General features: G+C 35.3%; 2 protein-coding genes across 2 annotated transcripts; one reads left to right on the top strand and one right to left on the bottom strand.

The window, feature by feature from the left end:
* Positions 1 to 3,219: 3,219 nt before the first annotated feature.
* Positions 3,220 to 8,823, top strand: LOC124445966 (glypican-6-like). Its single transcript, XM_046996753.1, has 7 exons — positions 3,220 to 3,495; positions 3,616 to 3,783; positions 5,625 to 6,310; positions 6,708 to 7,005; positions 7,084 to 7,226; positions 7,475 to 7,570; positions 7,781 to 8,823. The coding sequence occupies exons 1-5, from the start codon at positions 3,360 to 3,362 to the stop codon at positions 7,095 to 7,097; spliced, it is 1,302 nt and encodes a 433-aa protein (XP_046852709.1). The 5' UTR covers positions 3,220 to 3,359; the 3' UTR covers positions 7,098 to 7,226; positions 7,475 to 7,570; positions 7,781 to 8,823.
* On the bottom strand, positions 8,522 to 18,667 carry LOC124445965 (glypican-6-like). Its single transcript, XM_046996752.1, has 6 exons — positions 18,067 to 18,667; positions 17,673 to 17,837; positions 11,821 to 12,509; positions 10,236 to 10,387; positions 10,009 to 10,146; positions 8,522 to 9,658 (listed from the first exon to the last, which is right to left on the bottom strand). Exons 1-6 carry the CDS (start codon positions 18,224 to 18,226, stop codon positions 9,235 to 9,237), a joined length of 1,728 nt encoding a protein of 575 aa, XP_046852708.1. The 5' UTR covers positions 18,227 to 18,667; the 3' UTR covers positions 8,522 to 9,234.
* Between the last annotated feature and the right edge of the window lie 1,990 nt (positions 18,668 to 20,657).

Consider the following 20,657-nt stretch of genomic DNA (forward strand, 5'->3'; position numbering starts at 1 on the left):
TTTTCATAAGTTAGTGGCAATTTATTTTGTTGCTGACGCAATGGAAGGACGATTCCTTTACCACTCGACGACATAAACTGTTGAGCAAAAACGAACTAAGGCTTGTACTAACGAGTGGCTCGATTTTGATTAAAATTGAGAAAGATTTACTTGCGACTCAAGTATGGACGATTTAACAGTCCAAACAAGAGGACTTTTGACTTCGTAAACTTGCCCTCCATGCAGTGTGCATGAGTTCAATCGATATGCCAGAGACATACTGCTATTAACTTTTTCCATTCACCAAAATTGAAAATGATTCAGCCATGGAAAATAAGAAGCAAGCTGAAGCAATTTCTACAGGCAACGAGAATAAAATTTGGAAGCAAGGCGTATTTTAATATTGATGAGGGATGTTTAGTCTAAAAGTCCCTAATGAATGCATGTATTAATGAGGAATAAATATCCCTCTTCCCTATGATGAGGGAAATACGTCAGTAAACGTCCCTATGATGACAAATCCTGAGGCAACCATATTATTACTACAATAAATTTATTAGTAGAACTAGTTTCCAACTTAAGAATTTAACTGAGTATTCTGCATGAACTATATAGCGCAAGAAATGATGGCCAAAGATGTGTGTAGAAATTTTTTATCTTTTGATGAAACTTCGAGATACCCCCAACCTGAGGCGCTCAATATGCATCAGTCAACATAACAGGTGAATCCGCTTCCTGAGTGAGTCTACCAAATAAAATTTAATCTAAAGTTGTGTTTATTTAGGGGCTGTTTACGTCAAGAATTGGGCTTTGCGTGTAAGCAGTCTTTTGTTGTACCATAGCTAAAAAATGATGCTTAATCGCTTGCGTAGTTGTTGAATTTTCAGGCCTGCACAGGGAGCGCTAGCCCTTACCTAGTTCTCATTCATCGCAAAGCGTCGCTAGAATCAGCAACGTTTATCGCCGATGGTCGGTGATAGCCAATGCGCGAAAGATTCTCATAAATATCGGCGATGATATACAAAGCAACGCGCTTTAATATTCATACTAAAATTGCATCTTTTAATCTAAAGTTGAAAATATCAGTGCAGCCTCAATTGTTTTTAATGTAAGTTGTCGCCGAATTTGCCAGACTCACCTGCTGCTTGTTTGAAGCAAGTGGCACTCGGCAATGATCGGCGGTGATCGCAAGACACAACTTGCGATGGCAGTTCCGATGTTCGACGACCGTCATAAAAAATCTGCAAAACAATTTTCAATGCGTCCTCGATGATCGTAAGCGCTCGCCGACGTCGTAACAGCTCTATCGCCGACGATTTGCGATGAATGAGAACTAGGCTTTAACATGAACTGGAAACTTTCATCCCTACGTCTCTCTTGGGTAGTCAAAACCGTGATTTCGTCTGATAGAGCTAGCCGACCTCTCATGTAAACCAATTTTAGTATGGATTTATAGTGGCTTGCAGTATCTCGCCTGGAAAGGCTCACGTAGGACTCATGTAAACAGTCACTTAAAAATATTTCACAAATATCGCTATTAAGAACTTTTACAGTCACATATGCGGGCATGATAATTTTTACACATACAGTATTGTGTAATTGCAATTATTGCTGACTGCAGGCTCATTAATGTTGGTTGACTTTCTATTCCTTGATGTAAGCATGCTTGCATTTGGTTGCGTGCTCTCATTGTTTGAGATATTTCGACGCCTTTGTGAGTAAATGTAATTATAGCTATCATTCCTATCAAAGTCAAAGCTAGCCCATTGAAAAGAAAAAATGCGGTATGCATTAAATTGAGCGAACGGATTTCCTTGTCATCGAATTTGAAAACTATGGAGGCGTTCGATTCTCCAGAGATAACATCAAAGTTGCTTTGCATAATATAATACAGACGATACGATTTGATAGGGCAAACTTTAAAGAGCTGCATCCCGAAGCGTGACAATCCGATAATTGGAGGTTTTTATTTAAACTGTTTCGAGATAAGGTCTAAAATGATTGAAGCTTTTGAAGTAAATGTTATGATTTGATAAGACAAGCTGCGGGGAGTGATATGCAAAATAACCACTGATAATTTCATGATGTAAAGCGATGCTTAATATCTAGGGCGTTCAATCAAATTGCACAAAGATAAAGACAAGGAATAAACCAATCAGAAAAAGAAAACAGGCATTTATACGAACTGCCTTGCGCTTCGGCTCCAGATGTACGAATATTGAAAGACGACAGAGAAATGGCCAAAACAAGACATGCGTAGTTACATAAAAGTAGGGAAAAATCTTGTAAAATTGCAGAATTATCAACCGCGTCGCGATAAAGAAATAAACGATCTTTCGAGAAGAAAGAAAGAAGAAAATATTTGGCCTTTGAAAACAATTTTCGAACGATAAACGACAATGATTGATTTTTATTGCATATTTAATTTGAAGTCTTTCACTGGAGGGCCCTTTCGTTGAGTGTATGGGACATGCCAAAGAGAATAAATTCATTAATGGTGTTAAATATTTTCGCGGCTTCTTTTAGATTTCTTAAATTTTAGCGTCACCAAGACTCCCACTTATTGATCAAGCGTCTATCACATTATACAAATAATTGATCCAAGTTTCGATAATTAAATAATACGTATAATAGTATTTTTTCATTCGGCGTCCGCGTCGTTTCATTTTAGTCCAAAATAAACGATGCGATGTTGAGATAATGGTCAATTAATGGCAGTCTAAAAGGCAAGTTTCATTCATATAAGCATGTCTTTTTTTCCTTCAATTATTCTCCGTTTCAAAGGAAAACGTGTTTGGTGGCAACAACCATCTGTTAAAAAGACGCATTGAAATAGAAACTCGTAAATTAACAAAATATCTGCGGCAAAGTAGCCAATTTGTTCGGACAAATGAGAGTTGCATATTCGCTTACGCAAAACTTCAAAGAAGAGCGTTGTATTTTTACAAATTACCAGTGTTTTATACTAACAAAACAGAGGATCTGTATATCTGAGCTCGTATACGGAACTTTTTTCACTATCCTTCATGTTGGGTAAGTCTGATATTTTTCGTGTGATAATCCATTTTATATCCTGTTGACTGTTCGTAATTTTTTAGACATTTTCAAGCATCAGTTTTTATTTGATAGTGAACAAAACAGCGGGGCTCAAGATTAATTACGTCCATTTGAGAGTAAACAGAATATTCGGCCAATGAAAAGAATGGCTTTTAATTAGTTGTCATCGAAAATCGATGAATCTAAAACAAGAATTGACCGGAAAGAGACGTAGCGTGGTGTTTCGATCTCAACATTGGGGAACCGACGTTTGGCGCGTTGTGGTTGTACTTTGGCATGCTTACACTGAACCAAAGCGGGGCTTCTATTTAATATCTTAAACAATGCTGCATTCGGCTGTGTACATTGCTATCTTAATTCTAGCAAGCTTAAATTTCTATACTGAGTGCGGGAGATCAAATCGGACTTTATGTCCGAAAGAAATGAATGTGTTCCTCGCCAACCAAAGCAAAGCCAACGGTGCAGTAGATATTATTTATTTGATTTTTCATAATTTTCCATATCGCGTGTTTGGTTACAGCGATGATGCACTTATTGATGTTTGTGTAGATCAAGTGTTATTATTATTGTTTTTGACAGCATCTGCCGATATGTGGCCCAATATATGCTCCAATGATACTGGCTGTTGCAATAAAACGACTAGGAATAAACTACGAACACAAATTACCACGAGCGTACTTAATCTTATACAAGAACGAAATGAGAACCTAAGAAGGCGACTTAAATATGTTTATGACGATTTAGAAGGTAAGAATGATTCGTAAAAATCATTTTTGATTTGTTTGCGTCCTTTGGGTTATCGCAGACTTGTTTCCAAACAAACCATGCAGTCACTACAAATTCGAAGTGCATTCAAATCAGCAGGTGTCGGTAATAATCATACAAATACAAAGCTCCCTGGATGTTTTAAATCGGACAGACTTTTGCATGGCATGAATAGATTGTTGTTAAAGGCATGAATAGATTGTTGTTAAAATTCGTTAATTCCTTAGAACAGGTGAATATTATGTACATTTTTCAAAGTAGGTCAAAGCATACACATGTGGACATAATTTTGTTGGAATGCAAGAAATGAAGATGTCCATTGATAAAATATGTGCTTTGATAGTCCGTTGAAAACTCTATATCGATATAAAGGGGAACAAACTCATTAGCAGATTGAAAAAATTGTTTCAACCTTATCACCCAACGAAGTATTATCTGTCGTGCGTATCTTTGTCAGTACACTCTTGTATTCAATGAATTAAAACACAGCATGCTAAACTAATCGTCCGGTGTTTCCTATGGCTTACGGTATCAATGTGAAAATACATGTATATCCGGTTGTTGATTGTTGAATAATATTCATAATAAAAATAGCCATTACTTGTTGAATTGGCAAGGCTTAGATGATGAATTTCTACGCATTATATTGGGGTTACTCGTTGAGTTTTTGGCAAACGGCAAATTAAATTTAAATTGGCGATGCTATATATCTCAAAGGCTTTTGCTGGTGTTTTAACACCTTTCCATTAGTTGGAAACAATGTATATAATGAATACATTTTCTAGAAAGACAAGTTTTAAATTTCCAATGCGTACGTGTATTTATCATTTGCACTGCAGTCTACTTCTGTGTTATTAGTTTTTGGTCATGTTTATGTTAAGTTAATGAAGAAGTCCATAAGCTGCCAATAATTTATAAATTGGCTAATCAAACTTCATTTTTTGTGCAAACCAGTAGGCATGGGAAAAGACGGCCAGTTCAAGTTAACCGGTGCTCATACAAAGCTTGATTGACTACAATTCAGAAATTTTTATTGAGATCGAAACTCTTTTCGTTTTTCATTTATGACAATATTGATCGTAGAAAACATGGTCTTTCTTGATTTTTGTCCTTTGCAAAATCTTTGCAATGTCTGATCTAACTATAGTCTCTGTGAGACATTAAATCTTTCACAGTGAAAGCTTATTCTCAGAATGTATTTCAATCACTCTCAGCAGACACAGTTTTCTCGTTTTTTTCTATACTGATTTTTAGAAAAATTTTGTGTATGTAATGTTGCTTTAAGCCTTATAGTACAAATCCCTATGACGACAAATTTATTTATTCTTTTAAAAAAAAAGCGAGCGCTAAATCCTGTGTATGGTAAACATGTCAACCTAAATTTGACCATCCGTTTCATATAAATTGTTGCTTAAATATTTCAAACTTTGTTCTGAACTTGGTGAGCTAATCGCCGTGTACAAAGCTGAGCAAAATGAGATCACTTTTTACAGTTATTGAATTTCATAAATGAAACCAATATTTAATAAAACATGTTTTGCTTAAAGCGGTTAGTCGATAAACATAATTGTCAAAGGTAGCTTCGTTGTCAGCGTATCTAATGACAATAAGTCACATTGCACTATATTTTTTCCTTCTTGCCAAAATATTATTTGATACTCTTGGAATAATTAGAAAAATATGGATAGTGTGAAGAGAAATCAATCAGATGGTATCAGATTTAATTAGGTGATTAATTAGACAGGATGGATAAATCATCAATTTACAAAAAAAAAACGAACATGCAATATGCTGCAGCCAAGGAATATTTTTTCCTTTTTTAGTTGTTATTCATGGTGTCTTGAATGAATCATCCGCAAACATTGCCGACTCTCTGCAGTTTCAAGTCAATAGAAATCTTGCTCATTTCATCAAGCCACATCTCCTTGGTCTGTTTGACAAACTGAGAACCTCTTTGAGCAGTAGGGAGATAAAAGCTCAAAACATAACTGAAGAGCTTTTCCGAAATATCTATCCCATTGTTTACCAACACACAGTTGCTCGGAAAGAACTTCCAGAAGACTTCGCTGTTTGTCTCAAAGATTATTACGACGTTATCGACCCATTTAAAAACGTACCGTTCAAACTTAGATTACTTATTATGAATAAGTTTGGATTGGTGCAACAATTTTTACATAATTACAAAATCATCGGCCACGTTATGGACGTCTTAGATCGTATTCAGCTATCTGAGAATTGTATCACGGGACTGATCTTAATGAGACATTGTCCTCTGTGCTCTAGTCTTCATGATGTGGAAACTTGTGGAAAATACTGTCGAGAAGTTATGGTATCGTGTCTGAAGCCTTACAACGAATTGGAAAATGTGTGGAGCGATTTCATTAACAAGTTTAAAATTCGCCAAAGATACCTGGCAAAATCTTTGGATGCATCAGCATTGTTTTCAAAGTTACAGGAAATATTGTCAGAAGCAGTATCACATGCAAGCCATGTGAATGTTAAACATAGGGTAAGATCTTTCAACTTCATCAAAAAATAGTGAAAAAGAGTAACATATCAGGGTTGTTGCGAAGAGATTGGAGGCCGTGGGGGTTAAGTTAAAATCTTGTAAAAAATGGTGCTGTTATCGAGTATTTTCTTTCCGAAGTAAGAGCCTCCAAATGCTGATTGGATACACAAAGTTTTACCTTTCTGAAAATTGGCTTTATATCTCAATAAAGAAACAGAGCGATTCTTCTCGTTTTCTGAGAATAAATATGTTGAAGTTTTGTTGACAACTTTTCTGATAACTTGCCATAAACATATAGTGCTTGCGACAGAAAAATATGATTCCAACATTTGTTATGAATTTATTATTTTTTTCAAAACGCTGTAAAGCTGATTGCTTTTCAAATTCCTCCTTGTAGGTTACAAAACACTGCCATAACATAACAGAATACAGGGCCAATGCAATTGTAAGTCTTAAATCGCCTAAAAAGAAAACAGAATGGTCAAATGATGACCTTTATTTGACGAACGATGATCAAAAACCGTATCAAGATCTTCTTACGTCCAAAGATATTGGAAAACGGTTGATATTTCTCCGAAATAATTTGACCGAGTTCGAAAAATTTCTCAGGTTTTTCCACTTCGCTATTTGTACAAAAATGGAGGTCTGTTTGCATCATCGTCCGAAAAGAAGTGCTGGATTACCGCAATTGATAGGTCCGTTAGAAATTAATAAAATTATTGCATGATTACTCTTTATCAAACTCGTTTGCATCGTCTTGTTTTGTTTTTTAGTGATCACCATTTGAAACCAGTAAATAATTACCCAATGGAAAATGATGTTTTGCAACTTTTGGGGAAAGTACTTGACCGTCAGAAGAGCACGTTTCGTCCCCCAGCTACTAAAGCAAGTGGTTATGGTAGTGGGGTTGATACTGGTTAGTTTTTCCAAAATGCTTACAAACATGTATAAACGATTACCAACATAATGAGGCGATTGATCATATTGCCTCAAAAACAAAGTTCTTTAAAAAGCGACAGGTTAGCTCAACCCAAGGTTACTATAAAACTTAGTCGACGGTTGGTGATTGAAATTTTCTTTATTTCGGTAAAAAAATTTTAAAAGAATTTAAATTTCCTGGGAAAAAGTAGTAGGTAGTATTTCACTCTACCTTTGTTCGACTAGGTTCTGGTTCTGGAGACCACAATATTTATGCCGAACCAAGCGGTGAGTCGGGATGTGGTGATGACGAAGAATGCGGATCAAGTGACGATGACAATGGTATGTGCTGGGCTTTTGGTACTAGTTTAAAAACGTAACAATACCATACCTCAAAAAAGTATGTTTGAAAATCTAGTTTGTGCAAAGATCTAAAATGATATAACTGATAAAGTTCTTCTCCTTAGTACATATTAATATTCATACTGATCGACATTATTGTAGTGATAGATCCCTTCCAATTACTCATTTGTTTCTTCTTTTCATGTTTAGTGTCGTCCTTTAGTACGCCGGACGATGAAGAATTTACAACAGAAGCTGTAATTGCTCCAACGAGTTTTTCAAAACCAAGTGAATCGTGCTCACTTGTCATTCTTGCAATCCACATTACACTTTGCTATATCTTTGCCACGCATTGATTGTGTTGTCGTTGTCAGATAGAATTTTTGTGACAATATCATGCTTTAGTTGTCATTCATGTCGCGTTCGTACAGTATTCCATTTCCATTAGATTAAGTTATAGCGTTACCTTGGAAAATCGTGAAAGTTTTCCACATAACTGAAAGCGAATTATTACTATTTCAACTTAGAATGACAGATACCGGTGTTTTTTAGGTGAGCTGGTTATTTTATGGCTTTCAAAGGCAAGCGACAATGTTTCATGTTACCAGTAAGAGTGTCGTAAAGTTTTATTTTTTACAAAAGACAACTGATGTGTGTTAAGGTCATGCAACTGGTTGATTTAAAATCAATAACATTTTAATGATTTACTTTGCATTAACATTATAAAGGAATTTCCTAAAATAGAAGTTCCTTCAGAGATATCAGTCGTTATTCCTAATTTAAACAACTTCTGGCGGCCAAGTTTAACCTTTTCCTATAGCTCTCTAACTTTTTATTGGGCAAATGATTTCTTTGTTACCGGTAAATCGTGCTTGTGCAGACCATCCTCTATATTGTGACTAAAATAGAGCGCATGTATTTATGAACATATTTACATGAAATGTGGAACACTTTCATTTATATATTATATTTTTATATCATCTGTACATAGCTAGTTACATGAAATAGCAAACTTCACTTATGTATCAATAAAAAACTAGAGAATGAAAGCACGTTGTTAGAAGGAAAGTAGGGGAATTTGAAAGGCCCATTTATATTATCTCAAACCAGAAATCGTTGGTTGAGCGATGTGTGAGCTTGGAAAATTATGACGAAAAATAATGCCACGCAACCCAAAGTAAAATATTTTTGACTTCAATCTTTGTAAATCAAATAGTTCAATTTCCAGAATTAAAAGATAACACAAACACGCATAGATAGAAATGATTGCATTAATTAATGTTCCAACCATGTGATAATGTAAATTTTTTCCTCAATTTGCTTCAAAATGGCTGAAATATTTTAAGTCCAGCTTCGTACGAATTTTTCGTGTGCCAAATGAAAGTATCACGAGCTCAAACTCCTAATTATCTTTTGTTTCTAATGTGTTTGGCATGCGAAAAATTTTAGGTTGATTTATATAACCAAAAGATCTCTCACTCTCTATTTTCTCAAGGAACGTTTCGTCATATATTACCTAAACAATATTTCTTCAGTTATATTTCTTTCCCACGAACCAAATCGTGGAACACAAAACTTAATCATTCACTTCTCAATTCATGCATTGATAACAATCTTTATGTCTCCAACATATTCTCGTACTCCAAGTAAACTTCAGTCATCGCTTAGAAAAATAGCATGATTACTGGTATTAAAAGTTGAAACCACGAAGTTACGTCATTAAAACTTGCTCCATAGCCATTTCCTGAATTATCAGGAGGATCCGTCCTAAGAAACACACTTTCAACTCTATCATCTTCATTTGATTGTGTTGTAGTTTTAAAAGATTCGTCCGTTGATGAATTTCCCCCATCACCCTCGTCATCTTCTTCGCCGCTACTTTCTCCAGAAGCATTTCCACTTCCGCTTCCGCTGCCCCCATTTAATTCCTCGTCGTTCTCATTGTTGACGTCTCTGCCATTAATGGCTGTTTTCATCTGTAGAATTATTGACTCAAGTTCTCTTATCATTTTTCTAATTTCTGCATTGTTTTCTCCGCCGTTTTCTTCGTTTGCGTATGAATCGTTGTGTCCCAAAATGGCCGTGTTACTGTAGGATAAGAAAGTAAAATTGAGTTCTTTATCGTGTTTTTTAAATGTTTGGATTTTCCCTCGTTTGAATCTAGCTCACATCAGTAGTTTAAGCAATGCATTGATTAAACTATACATATATTGGTGGCGCCAGCAATGGAGGCAAGGGGGGTAATTCCCCTCCCCCAATCTTTCCCATACTAAGGTAAGATTGGGGGGGGGAGGGAATTCCCCCCTTGCCCCCATTGCTGGCGCCACTAATATATGTATAGAATAATCAACATGATTTGTATGATTTCCTGAGTCGTTATGACTTTCATTGAGTCTGTCGTCAACTTTTGTTTTTTAATCATATTCTTATGTACTTACTCAACAACCAGCTGGGTGTCATTCCAACATTGCTTGCTGCCAATACTTGCCACAATAGTTTTGTCGCACATCGATGAAGGAAGCGTACTCCAGAAGGACACGAACTTTGAAAAATGACTGTCATATTTCTTCAATAAACTAAGAAAAAGTCTTGTTGAGAAACAAAAAGGATCTCTAGAATAACAGACCTGCTATGCAGATGTGCATGCATGATATGATCATCTTACCTACTAATGGTTAATTTGTTTCCTTTTCCCTTCAATGCACGTCTTACAACTCTTCTCCCTTCAACATTGTTGACAAAGATGAAATCGTCGTTATCAGACGTTACTGTCGACCGTCTTTGCTTCTTGGTGGTTTGGCAGTATTTGGTACTGATCTAAAATGCATTTAGTATTACAATCGCTTTACATGAACCCTTTTGTCGTGATGGGAAATGCTTTGGCAAGTTTTCAAAACTTCCAGCGTTGAAATAAAACAAATTAGGATCCAGATAAAAATGCATCGTAAGATCGATGATTTGTTTTGGTGATAGACTGTGGCATCATCAACTTGCAAGTCTTATAGTAATGCTAAATAAATTTCAGAACTTTGTCGTGACTCCCTCTTTACAAATAATTTGTTTATACAGGAGGGGAACAAAGAAAAAATAATATATACCAGGAGTAAATTGTGCAGCTATATAACTAGTGATACATTAAAGTATTCTTGGTTTGCCTTGATTGACCTTGGACATTTTGAGGGTCGCATGTATGCAGATGAATTGATTTGTTGATTAAAGAATTACTTAATTTAGTTTCGGGTTGTAAGGACTGATACGGACGCGCATTAAAAGTGCCGCAAATGTCCAAGCGATAATAAAGCTTCTGTCAGTCAAGTCAGCCCCACCTACTCGTGGTGCAGCCTGTGTTCGGCTAACGGGGCTCTGGCGAGGGTCGAGTTTCCAGCGCCCTTAAATTAACTGGAACCCGCTGCCTTGCGGTTAGGGTTTGACTGCCCAAAGGCTAAGGGTGAGGTAACCCTGACAGAAACCTCCGGAGGACAAACCCCCCTCAGTCACGACAGGCCAGGCCCACCGACGTGTGGACACGCCCTGCTGACAAGGTTTGCCCAGCTATGGATTAAATAGTCCCCAGCCATGGGTAAATGGTGTTCGGCGTAACGGGAAAAACGCCAGCAAAGGACGCTCACGGATTAACTGTGTCGACGGCCTCTCCCTGCAACCGCGTAGTTTCACAGTCGTCACGATCATTTGTGCCACTGAAGATGGAACCGCGTGGCCAAGCCAATAGAACATGGCTACTGTTTGATAATTATTTTTGCCTATAGAGCGTTTTCCCTCATTCTTTTGGGATTAACATGAGGGCGCAGCCATATTTATGTACAAACAAAAGACTTTCATTAAAAGCTTCTCAATTGGTGCATCCACATGAGGGCTTTGACGTCATGTAAAAACGCTCTTTATGTAAAACAAGTTCTGAGTTTTTAGTCTATACAAAACATCTATTCCAGGATTAGGCATTTGGTGTTAACTTATCATAGGCTTTGTGTAAGGTAGATTGTTACTTAAATGCAAGCAAGGACGAGGACCGCAGATAATTGATAATTGGGGGGGAGAGGGGTATTCGTATTTGCATGATGTAGTCCGTAGAAAATAAAGAATTTTAAACGAGCTTAATACTGCATTCATGCATAATATATCTATACTACCCCCTCCCCCCCCAAAAAAATAATCAATCTTCCGCGGTCCCTGAAGGTATGCAAAAAAATTAAAAGTCTCAATGACGGAAAGAACATAAATAATTAACGAACCTCCGCGGCTTTTCCTAACAGTGCACTATACCCATGGGATATGGCCTCGTCAATATCGCCTGGTAGCTCTGAGAAGACGTCATCTAAACTGTATCTATTTGTAAGCACAAAGCCAAGATTTTTCAAGGAGGCAAGATACTTGTTCCATTCATGTTTTAATTGGTTGAAAGGTGATAAGCATCGAAGGAACACTTTCCTGCAACTCCACGGACATGGTTTTATACTACTGTAGCCAGGACACATGGAGCATTGAATCATATTTGTCGTGGATCGAATACATTTCCCATTCAACCATTTGTCGTCGCCCAAGTTTTCAACGATCGTTTTACCAACACGTATAGCGTTCAAGTATGTTCTAGCTGCAATTATAGACCTTTTTAGCCGAGGAATTATCTGCCTGGGTGCGTCTCCGAAAGGTTTTTCTTTATCGTAGTAAGTTGATGCACATTTCCTTTCGGAATTTGTTGGCTGTGGTGACTTGAGTAAGCCGTACATTGTTAGAAAAACCTTTTTGAAAAGATCATGTACAATGTCATGAATTTCGTACATTCCAAAACGATAATGCGCCATAAGTTTCTCGTAGAAATCTTTAGTGATGTACGAATTGTTTACGTACACACTTCGATATTTGTTCATCAGCTGTTTCACAAGTACGGTTTCAGACCTTTTAATACAGTCTTGAAAGTGAGCTGGAATGAAAAGCATAAAATATTTTATAACAACAAGGCTCCAAGTTCTATTAACTTTAGTGTTATTTTAAAGGCTTCCTCACACTCACAAAGTAGGGCTTCAAAATCACCTCATAAAAGCTGGAAGACGGTATTTTCCCTCTATTGATCGCTTCATTTGAAATACTTAGCAAAAATCCTGCCATCGATGCAGCATTAAATTTGCCGTTGATTAGTAAGAGAAGCGTCAAAATAAATGGATCATAAATTATAAATGAAATATACTAGATCAGATCCGTTAATCAAGATTTATAATACATGATGTACAAAGGTTTTAGAATATATTATATCATATCAAAGGCATTGACAAGTGTTAATAGTTATTATGATTTGAACGAAAGCTGCAACGATCACAAGTTACGAGATCAAAAATTCAAAAAGCATTTTCCACTGATAAAACTTCTTTAGCAAATTAAAAAATCACGCTTGCTAATTTATCAAAACATTTAAATTAAGCCGGATGTTCGTCAAAGAAAGAGATTGTGGAATAAGAAAAATATCAAATTTTAAGCAAATTTTACTGAGTACTCTTCATAAATCTACGATATTTTTTCAAAGCAAACGAGAAAACAGGGCTGTCCCTGTAGAACGTTAATTCGGGGATGTTTATTCACGTATTCAGTGATATACCCAAGACCCTTCTAAGGATGTCTGTGTAAGAGGATATGACATTTTTCATATTTAAATCAAAGATCTCTTAACACTGTAAAAGATGTAGTGATTGCATGCTTTTAACTTCTATAAAAATAGACATTTTTGTAATGCGGAAGAATTAGAACCTCGACAGTCAGTCGTTTCCTGATTAAACAAAGGATTGGCATAGCTTTATTTTCGTTTGCATTATGGTATGAAATCAATTTTCGTTACAATCTAAAATTATAGAACAGGTGTGTGGCGTTAAGATAAGCAAATCGGAAAAACAACTGACAATAAATCATCTAGATCCCGTATCTAACAAATGTTTCCATGGTTAAAGAAGTAAACACATGCAAACATTAATTTTCAAGAGAAAGTCCATCACAGTTTTAGAGATTTTAGCTCATGACAAGTATAAAATTTGCAGACCATGTCTAGAGATTGGACGTCACGAACATTGTTTCGTGTATTATGCATTTTTTTGTTTTAGCAGAGGAGTTCTTGTCCAAATTTTCTCTGCATTTACTGAACGACATCCAAGTTTACGTACATTTCGTAAAATGAAACCTTTAACTTTAAGTAACAAACTACTATACTAAATAATTTCAATTCAGCTTTGAATGAAAGCCAGCATGTAATTGGAATTTAACATTTCTATTATTATCCAGCGAATATTTAATTTATAAATAAGCGTCATCGCAAATTGAATCCGTTCACAAAGCCAAAAAATGTTTTCCCATTTTCCCGTCAATGAATTAGCTAATGATGGAAAATAATTCCACAGCTCATTTTGAATGTCGTGTTAATATTTTCAAACATCATTGGTTTGGTTTGGTTTGGGAACAAATTTCAATTTCATTTACACGTTCGTAAATATCAGCCAAAGAGGTCATGTATGTATGTGGAATGAACAAGTAAAAAACAACAAACACTTTGTGTATCCTGCAAAAAACTCTTTCGAAAGCTTTGAAATTAAAAAAAGTTGCTTTTTTCATAGTCCTAAACAGTCGTTGACTGCTTATAGCGGGGAAACTGCACCTAGGACATTGATGGTAACGTATTAAAAAACTAGAGATAGGTGAAAAATCCCTCTTGTATATATATATATATATATATATATATATATATATATATATATATATATATATATATATATATATATATATATTGATAAGAAGAAAAAATACACAAAACTACAATTTCATCCCGACAAGCCTGTTTCGTGATTTCTTACTCTTCTATATATATATATATATACATTCCAAACGTGATCATTTAATAAATCTCCTAATTAGACATAGCCAAACTATATAATCTGCTTAATTTATTAGGAAATAAATGAAATATCAATGAAGACAAAAAAATCTTATATGTCGTACTGCCGACCTCTAGTCTTCTAGTTCAGTGGTCATGCACTACCAGGATCAAGCTTTTCCCGTTTTTACAAAAAAAAATGCATGAGTTGAGTAAAGTGAATTTGAAAATCTGGCATTCAAAGTCTCGAAACATCAAATATTTCTTCAAAATATTCTTCTGGAATGCATGTGCTAGCTACTAAACATTTAATGAGGTTAAAATGTGCTAAGATCAAACCAGAAAACCCATGTTTAATGCCATAAAGAACTAATTGTTGTGGAAAAGAGAAAAGTTTGAGTACGTATTTAAGAATAAATCATGGCAATACAGAAAACTAAATTCCCATTTTTATATCTTCACTCTCTTCCAGGCCAGAAGATATAGAAATATGTAAAACTATGAATAATAAATGACATTAATAAATGACATTAATAAATGACATGTTTGTAAATGTAGATCGTCCAGGTTGGCATAGTCCTGAGAAGGACTGCTTTTTGTTGTTGTTGACTGACTTTTCGACAACCTTAGCGGTAGTCATCTTCCGAGTCAAAAGATGACTACTCTGAAGATGACTACCGCTAAGGTAGTCGAAACGTCAGTCAACAACAACGAAAACAGTCCTTCTCAGGACTATGCCAGCCTGGACGATCTGCATTTACAAACACGTAACGATACTCCCGGGTTCAAACCATTCACTTTATTAATAAATGACATTAATAAATAGGAAAGACTCTACATTGTGCTGCGTTAGATTATTTTAAAATATAATTCAATGGAATGCGTTGATTATAAGAAGCATTTTCATACAGACATTTTTTTAGATTACAAATGATAACGATAAATTACACCGAGCGCTTGCACAATAACCAACGAATCATTTGATAGGTCTATAAGCGATTGATTTGATCTCATTTGGAACGCCTAAAGGTACTGGCAGATCACTTCGATCAGTTGTACACAGGTATTTCATACAATGATAAATCACTTTATAATAAAAAAAATTGATGATTGCAAATACTTTTAAATCGTGGAATACTTGGAGAAGAAATCAAACACTTTGTAAACTGAGATAAAACGCAACAAAACATACGCATACCTTTTGAATTAACTATGGATAAGTCATTTTATTAATTAACTCGTCATAATTGTGAAATTTTCCTCCATATATCCCAAACTAGGCATATAATTATCTTAAAATCAAACATTCCTTTCGAGAAGGCGGTATGCGCTCTTTATGCAGGAAAAAGTCACTTTGAATCAAATATTTTCTAAATAAAGCTTCAATCCTACGATCAGGTCGTCTCCTGAAGGGTTTAAGTAAACCCACCATGCAATACAACCAACAACAGTTTTCTATCAATGCATATCCTGCAGAGAAATCGATTGAAATTTTTAAAATATTTTAGCTGACATATAATCAAATGCGCTCATCACTGTTTCAATAACACCCTATATAGACGGTTATTTTGAAAAATCTATTTAGGCAAATATTTCAGTACTCTCTCATTCCGAAAGAAATTACTAAAGAAACAGGAGCTTTGAAAGTTTTAAAAAGTTGTGGGTGTTTCGTGTCCATAATGAGATAGATCAGGAAAGTCAACTAGAAATGAGCCTGTTTGCTTTTTAGTTGTTTTTAAAAGGGTTTCCTTTTACTTCATATAGTGTACAAGTTAAGATCCCGTTCATTTCATTTATTAAAAGCTTATTACATATAACTCTGGCATTCAGTATATCATAAAAGTTCAAGCAAGAAGTCAAATTTGTGGGTGTCCAAACACCGCGCTGCTTCCCAGGGTTTTGTAAAGGAATAAAGGATAGTTTCGTTGCATGGCTGCATATGAGAACTGGCTCCGAACAATTTGTGGCTCAATTTCATGAGTTCAAATGGAGAAGATAATGAATGGATTGTTGGCAACATTATTTGAAATTCTTGATTCTTTTTTTACTTAGTATATAAAGCAAAACATTTGCCTTTCCCATGTCTCGAAAAAAACATTCCCTGATTACATCTATTGTGACAAAAGTAGCTACATTTTGCCCCAAAAGATTGCTGTGGGCAAAGTTGTTCTTGCATGATTGTCCATACATTTTGTACATGTCAGATGCATGTATTCTGTTATAGATATAAGTAAATGTTTTGATTGATTTTAAATCGAATATAGACATTCATTATTCTTTGTTTCTTGAATGAAGATAAATCAACTGTACACTTCATTAAAAATTTATTTAAATTTATAATTTTGAGAAAAATGAAAAGCGCCCACTGCCCAGAAATCATATCTGTCTATGTGAAAATTAGAAGAAGTAAATGCTGCCAAAAAATTTTGCAACCCATAGCGTACGAACACACACGTTGTGATGATGAACAAACTCAAATGAAACAGATATGTACATGGGGCGAACGGACGTGCTTCGTGAGAGGCATAAAATTTTACGAGTTTCTTTCTCTACCTGCACAGATTTTGATAGTTAGATGAAAATGCAAAATAATTTCCAGAAGGATCAAAATAATCTATGGGAGACTTGAAGTAAATAGAAACGCTATAAGAATCAACGAATCTTTAGAGGTCAGACTAGACGGGAATTAAAAGGTTAAACACTCGTCTATTTCTATAAACACTATGCTTGTTACAAAACACCTCATATTATCAAGCAGATGTGTAAGATCTGTGATGTTTTTTATTTTAATGACTGTGACGAACATACACATAGACAAAACACTGGTTAACAGTAGGGAGATAAAAATGCCCCGAAATACGTTATTTTTGTCCCAGTTAGACTTAAGCATGCCAGTGAGCGACGCTTAAAATCCATTATTCGACCCAAATGAGATTATGGTTAAAAGAATGGGAACTGATACTATGACGCTGCCGAAATACGATTTGACTGTGAAAATGTAAATAATTCACACGGTGAAGAAGCACATATGTTCAAACACTTAACACCAGGGTATTCGACATATATGTCATTGTCATTAATTGCGCAAAAACTCATTTACGATTTCAAGAAAATTTATAGCCATTCAAAACAGCTCAATTCATTTGCGCGTGAAACATTATGACTGGTTTAGGAAATTCTTGAAACATCTCGATCGTGACCACAATTCACACAACATTATAATATGACACGCACCTTTCAATTCTTTTTCAGCATTTCTGAAGATTTTTTTGATGAAGTCTGTTTTTGCTCGATATAAGTTTCGGACATCTTTTTGAGCAGTCTTGTGAAGCCTATCTTCTCTAAGAGGTCGTGTACAACATGTCGTGGCATTGAGAACGCAAATGGAAAGATTATCATCTGCAAAAATGTCGGTATGTTTTTATTCTAATAGTTCAAATAATGGGACTGTCATGGAGCAATATTCAAGAAACAGATCATATAAGAATTTTGTTTTGAAGAACGGACGTTCTTATAATTATTTCTTTGCATATTCTACATGATCTATGTTCATTTGATATGCGTGTATCGCTAGATTATTAGGTTTTATTTTGAAATCGAAGTGTGAAAAAAATCAACTTGAACTTACTCGATCTTAATGATTTGTGAGCAGCTGTGTAGTTCCGCGACCCATTCAAGATTTGTGTATCTTGGCAGGATATAAGTACACCAGAGTTATGTTGTGATAAGCTCCACTCAACCATCGTGAATAACACCAACAGCAATATAATCACGAATGTTCGTGCCATTTTGAAACGTACAACTGCGATATCTACAACTACCGACAACTTACATAAACCAAGGCAGCGCTGTTGTCAACGGGTTACGGTCTCAAATATCTGGTGGATTCCTTAATGTACACCACTGTATTACTATGTTATTTCTCTCTTTAGCAAGCGTTTACTGTATGTACCCCAAATACTTCCTTACGTTTCTACACTCTTTCTCTGTGACTATATATACTTCCGATGAACTTCAGCACTAAACACTTACTATTAGATGAATCTCTCGATGACAATTCCAATACAAGTTTATCATCATATTACCTACAACGTCACCGACTCAGAATGCAGCCAAGATATACGCAGCCAATCAGGTGATTGTGCGAGACAGCTCGACAAGAAAAAAGGCCAAAATTTCGAGTGCGCACACGGTACACGGATGGAGAAATTCTTCTATATTCCACCTAACATTAGTGATGGCTATATTTTTAATATAACCTTTGACAAGTTCGACTTTCATTTCGCTTCATATATTCATAGTCGACATTTGAGCAAGCTAACGCAGCTTGATAGTTTTGTTTACTTGAATATCATATAAATTATTAGACACAAGCATCCGATCACAAACAATAACCTCTATGAAAATATTCTATACCTTTTATTACTTTGAACTAAAAGGGCTTTCATTTGCAATGAATTTTCGCACGCGACAATAATAGACACACAAATGTGTCTTATGAGCGCAAACGGTGTATTCAAAATTAAAGATTTAATTATAATAGTTATATAGAGCATCCATTTTTGCAGTCAAAGATTGAAGCATACTCTATGTGCCTCATCATTTACCCTTCATAAAAGCGTATGTGGTGTAATATTTTCGACTTTTTTGTAACTTCGTGAGATATTTACGTAAATGCTAATCACTCACAATTGAAGCTTGCACAGGCGGAAAGATATATTGACACATGTATCGTTTGTATTGTTGTCGGGTTGATGTGAGGAATTAAAGAAAGTAAACGGATTGAACAAAATAATTGATGGCTTTCCTCTAACTAACCATCTATGATTACGTTAATTTGCTTGTGCTGCGTAAAGGCATGTGCACTTGTGCGTCAAATGCTATTATAAAAGGAAGTGGTAAACAGGTTTAAGGCTATTTAGCAATGTTTTGGCAAGGCAATTGTTTTTAAAAATTCTTTCATCAATGTGCTCATTCAAAAGGCATCCTATTTTTCCAATGGTAAAAATAAACGCTCAGAAAACGGGATCAATGGTCATAAGCAATACTGGTATTTAGTGGCCAGTCTGACAATTTGGTCATGCTATGTAATTTTTTCGGTTTTCATCAGCTGTAAAAGAAATCATTTCTAAAGAAATGAACAATGATAATGCTATGAAATTTACATACCATTACCAAAATTTGCAAGTATTTGTACGGTATCGTGGGGAGTTCTCTGAGTCATATATTTAGATATTCATATGTTATAATCCCCTATCACAATTGATTTCAATAAAAACTAATTGTGTAGAAAATGCATATAATATGCATATTGCCCGCGCCCCCAATTGTTAGCTTCTCGAGGTAAACAATATGAACAATCCATAGGAGCGCAATATGGGTATCAATTACTGATCTGGTCAGTAAGACTAATCTCTCTTTTTATGCGAAAATTTGTGATTCAGTTGTAAATTTTAAATAATCATGCCAATAGTTCTTGAAAGTTCTTCTTTGTTTGAGTTTTGTACATAAAGGTAAGAAATAAAATTATATAATATAAACATTTAAATGAACATTCCGTTTACGTTTTATTCCTTTCCATTGGTGGTCACTACATGTAAAGTCCCAAAGTGACAGAATTAAAAGGCTTTATCTATTTATTGCGACAATGACTGCGACATAATAAGCCCACCTACTGGCTATTCATTTCTTTTAGCATGTGAGATTTTCCGTTTCTAGATCATGTTAGGCGTATTGTTTATCAAACGTCTTTGGACTACCTAGTCATTCTTATTTTAGTAAAGACGGGGCAACTGGCGACATCGAGGATTAAAAGTAATACGAGCTAAAAGAGCACAACAATGCATTGTAGATAGACCAATCACTCCAAAATAAAAATATATGATTCATTCGGAGGTATGAGCAAAAATCTTATGTGAAAAGTCTTTTTGCGCCTTTTCCGTAAATATGACAGGTTTGTAAAATCTCATTATGTGTGCAATACGGTTAAATTAGCTAACACAAATACAATCTCATCTTAAGATTATTTCACGGATTATACTAATTTAATGCATTTGTGATGTAAGATGCAGTCACCTTTGATGTAATTGAGCTGCAAGTTTTCTTTCGAGAGGGATGAAAAAAAGATGATATGGACAGATGTTTGTAACTCAACGGCATACTTCTAAAGACTTTTCTATTAATCATGTCTTCATTTTCGAACAAAATATTTAAAGTTTT

This window comes from Xenia sp. Carnegie-2017, unplaced genomic scaffold, assembly GCF_021976095.1.
Source record: "Xenia sp. Carnegie-2017 unplaced genomic scaffold, XeniaSp_v1 HiC_scaffold_22, whole genome shotgun sequence".
NCBI lineage: Eukaryota > Metazoa > Cnidaria > Anthozoa > Malacalcyonacea > Xeniidae > Xenia > Xenia sp. Carnegie-2017.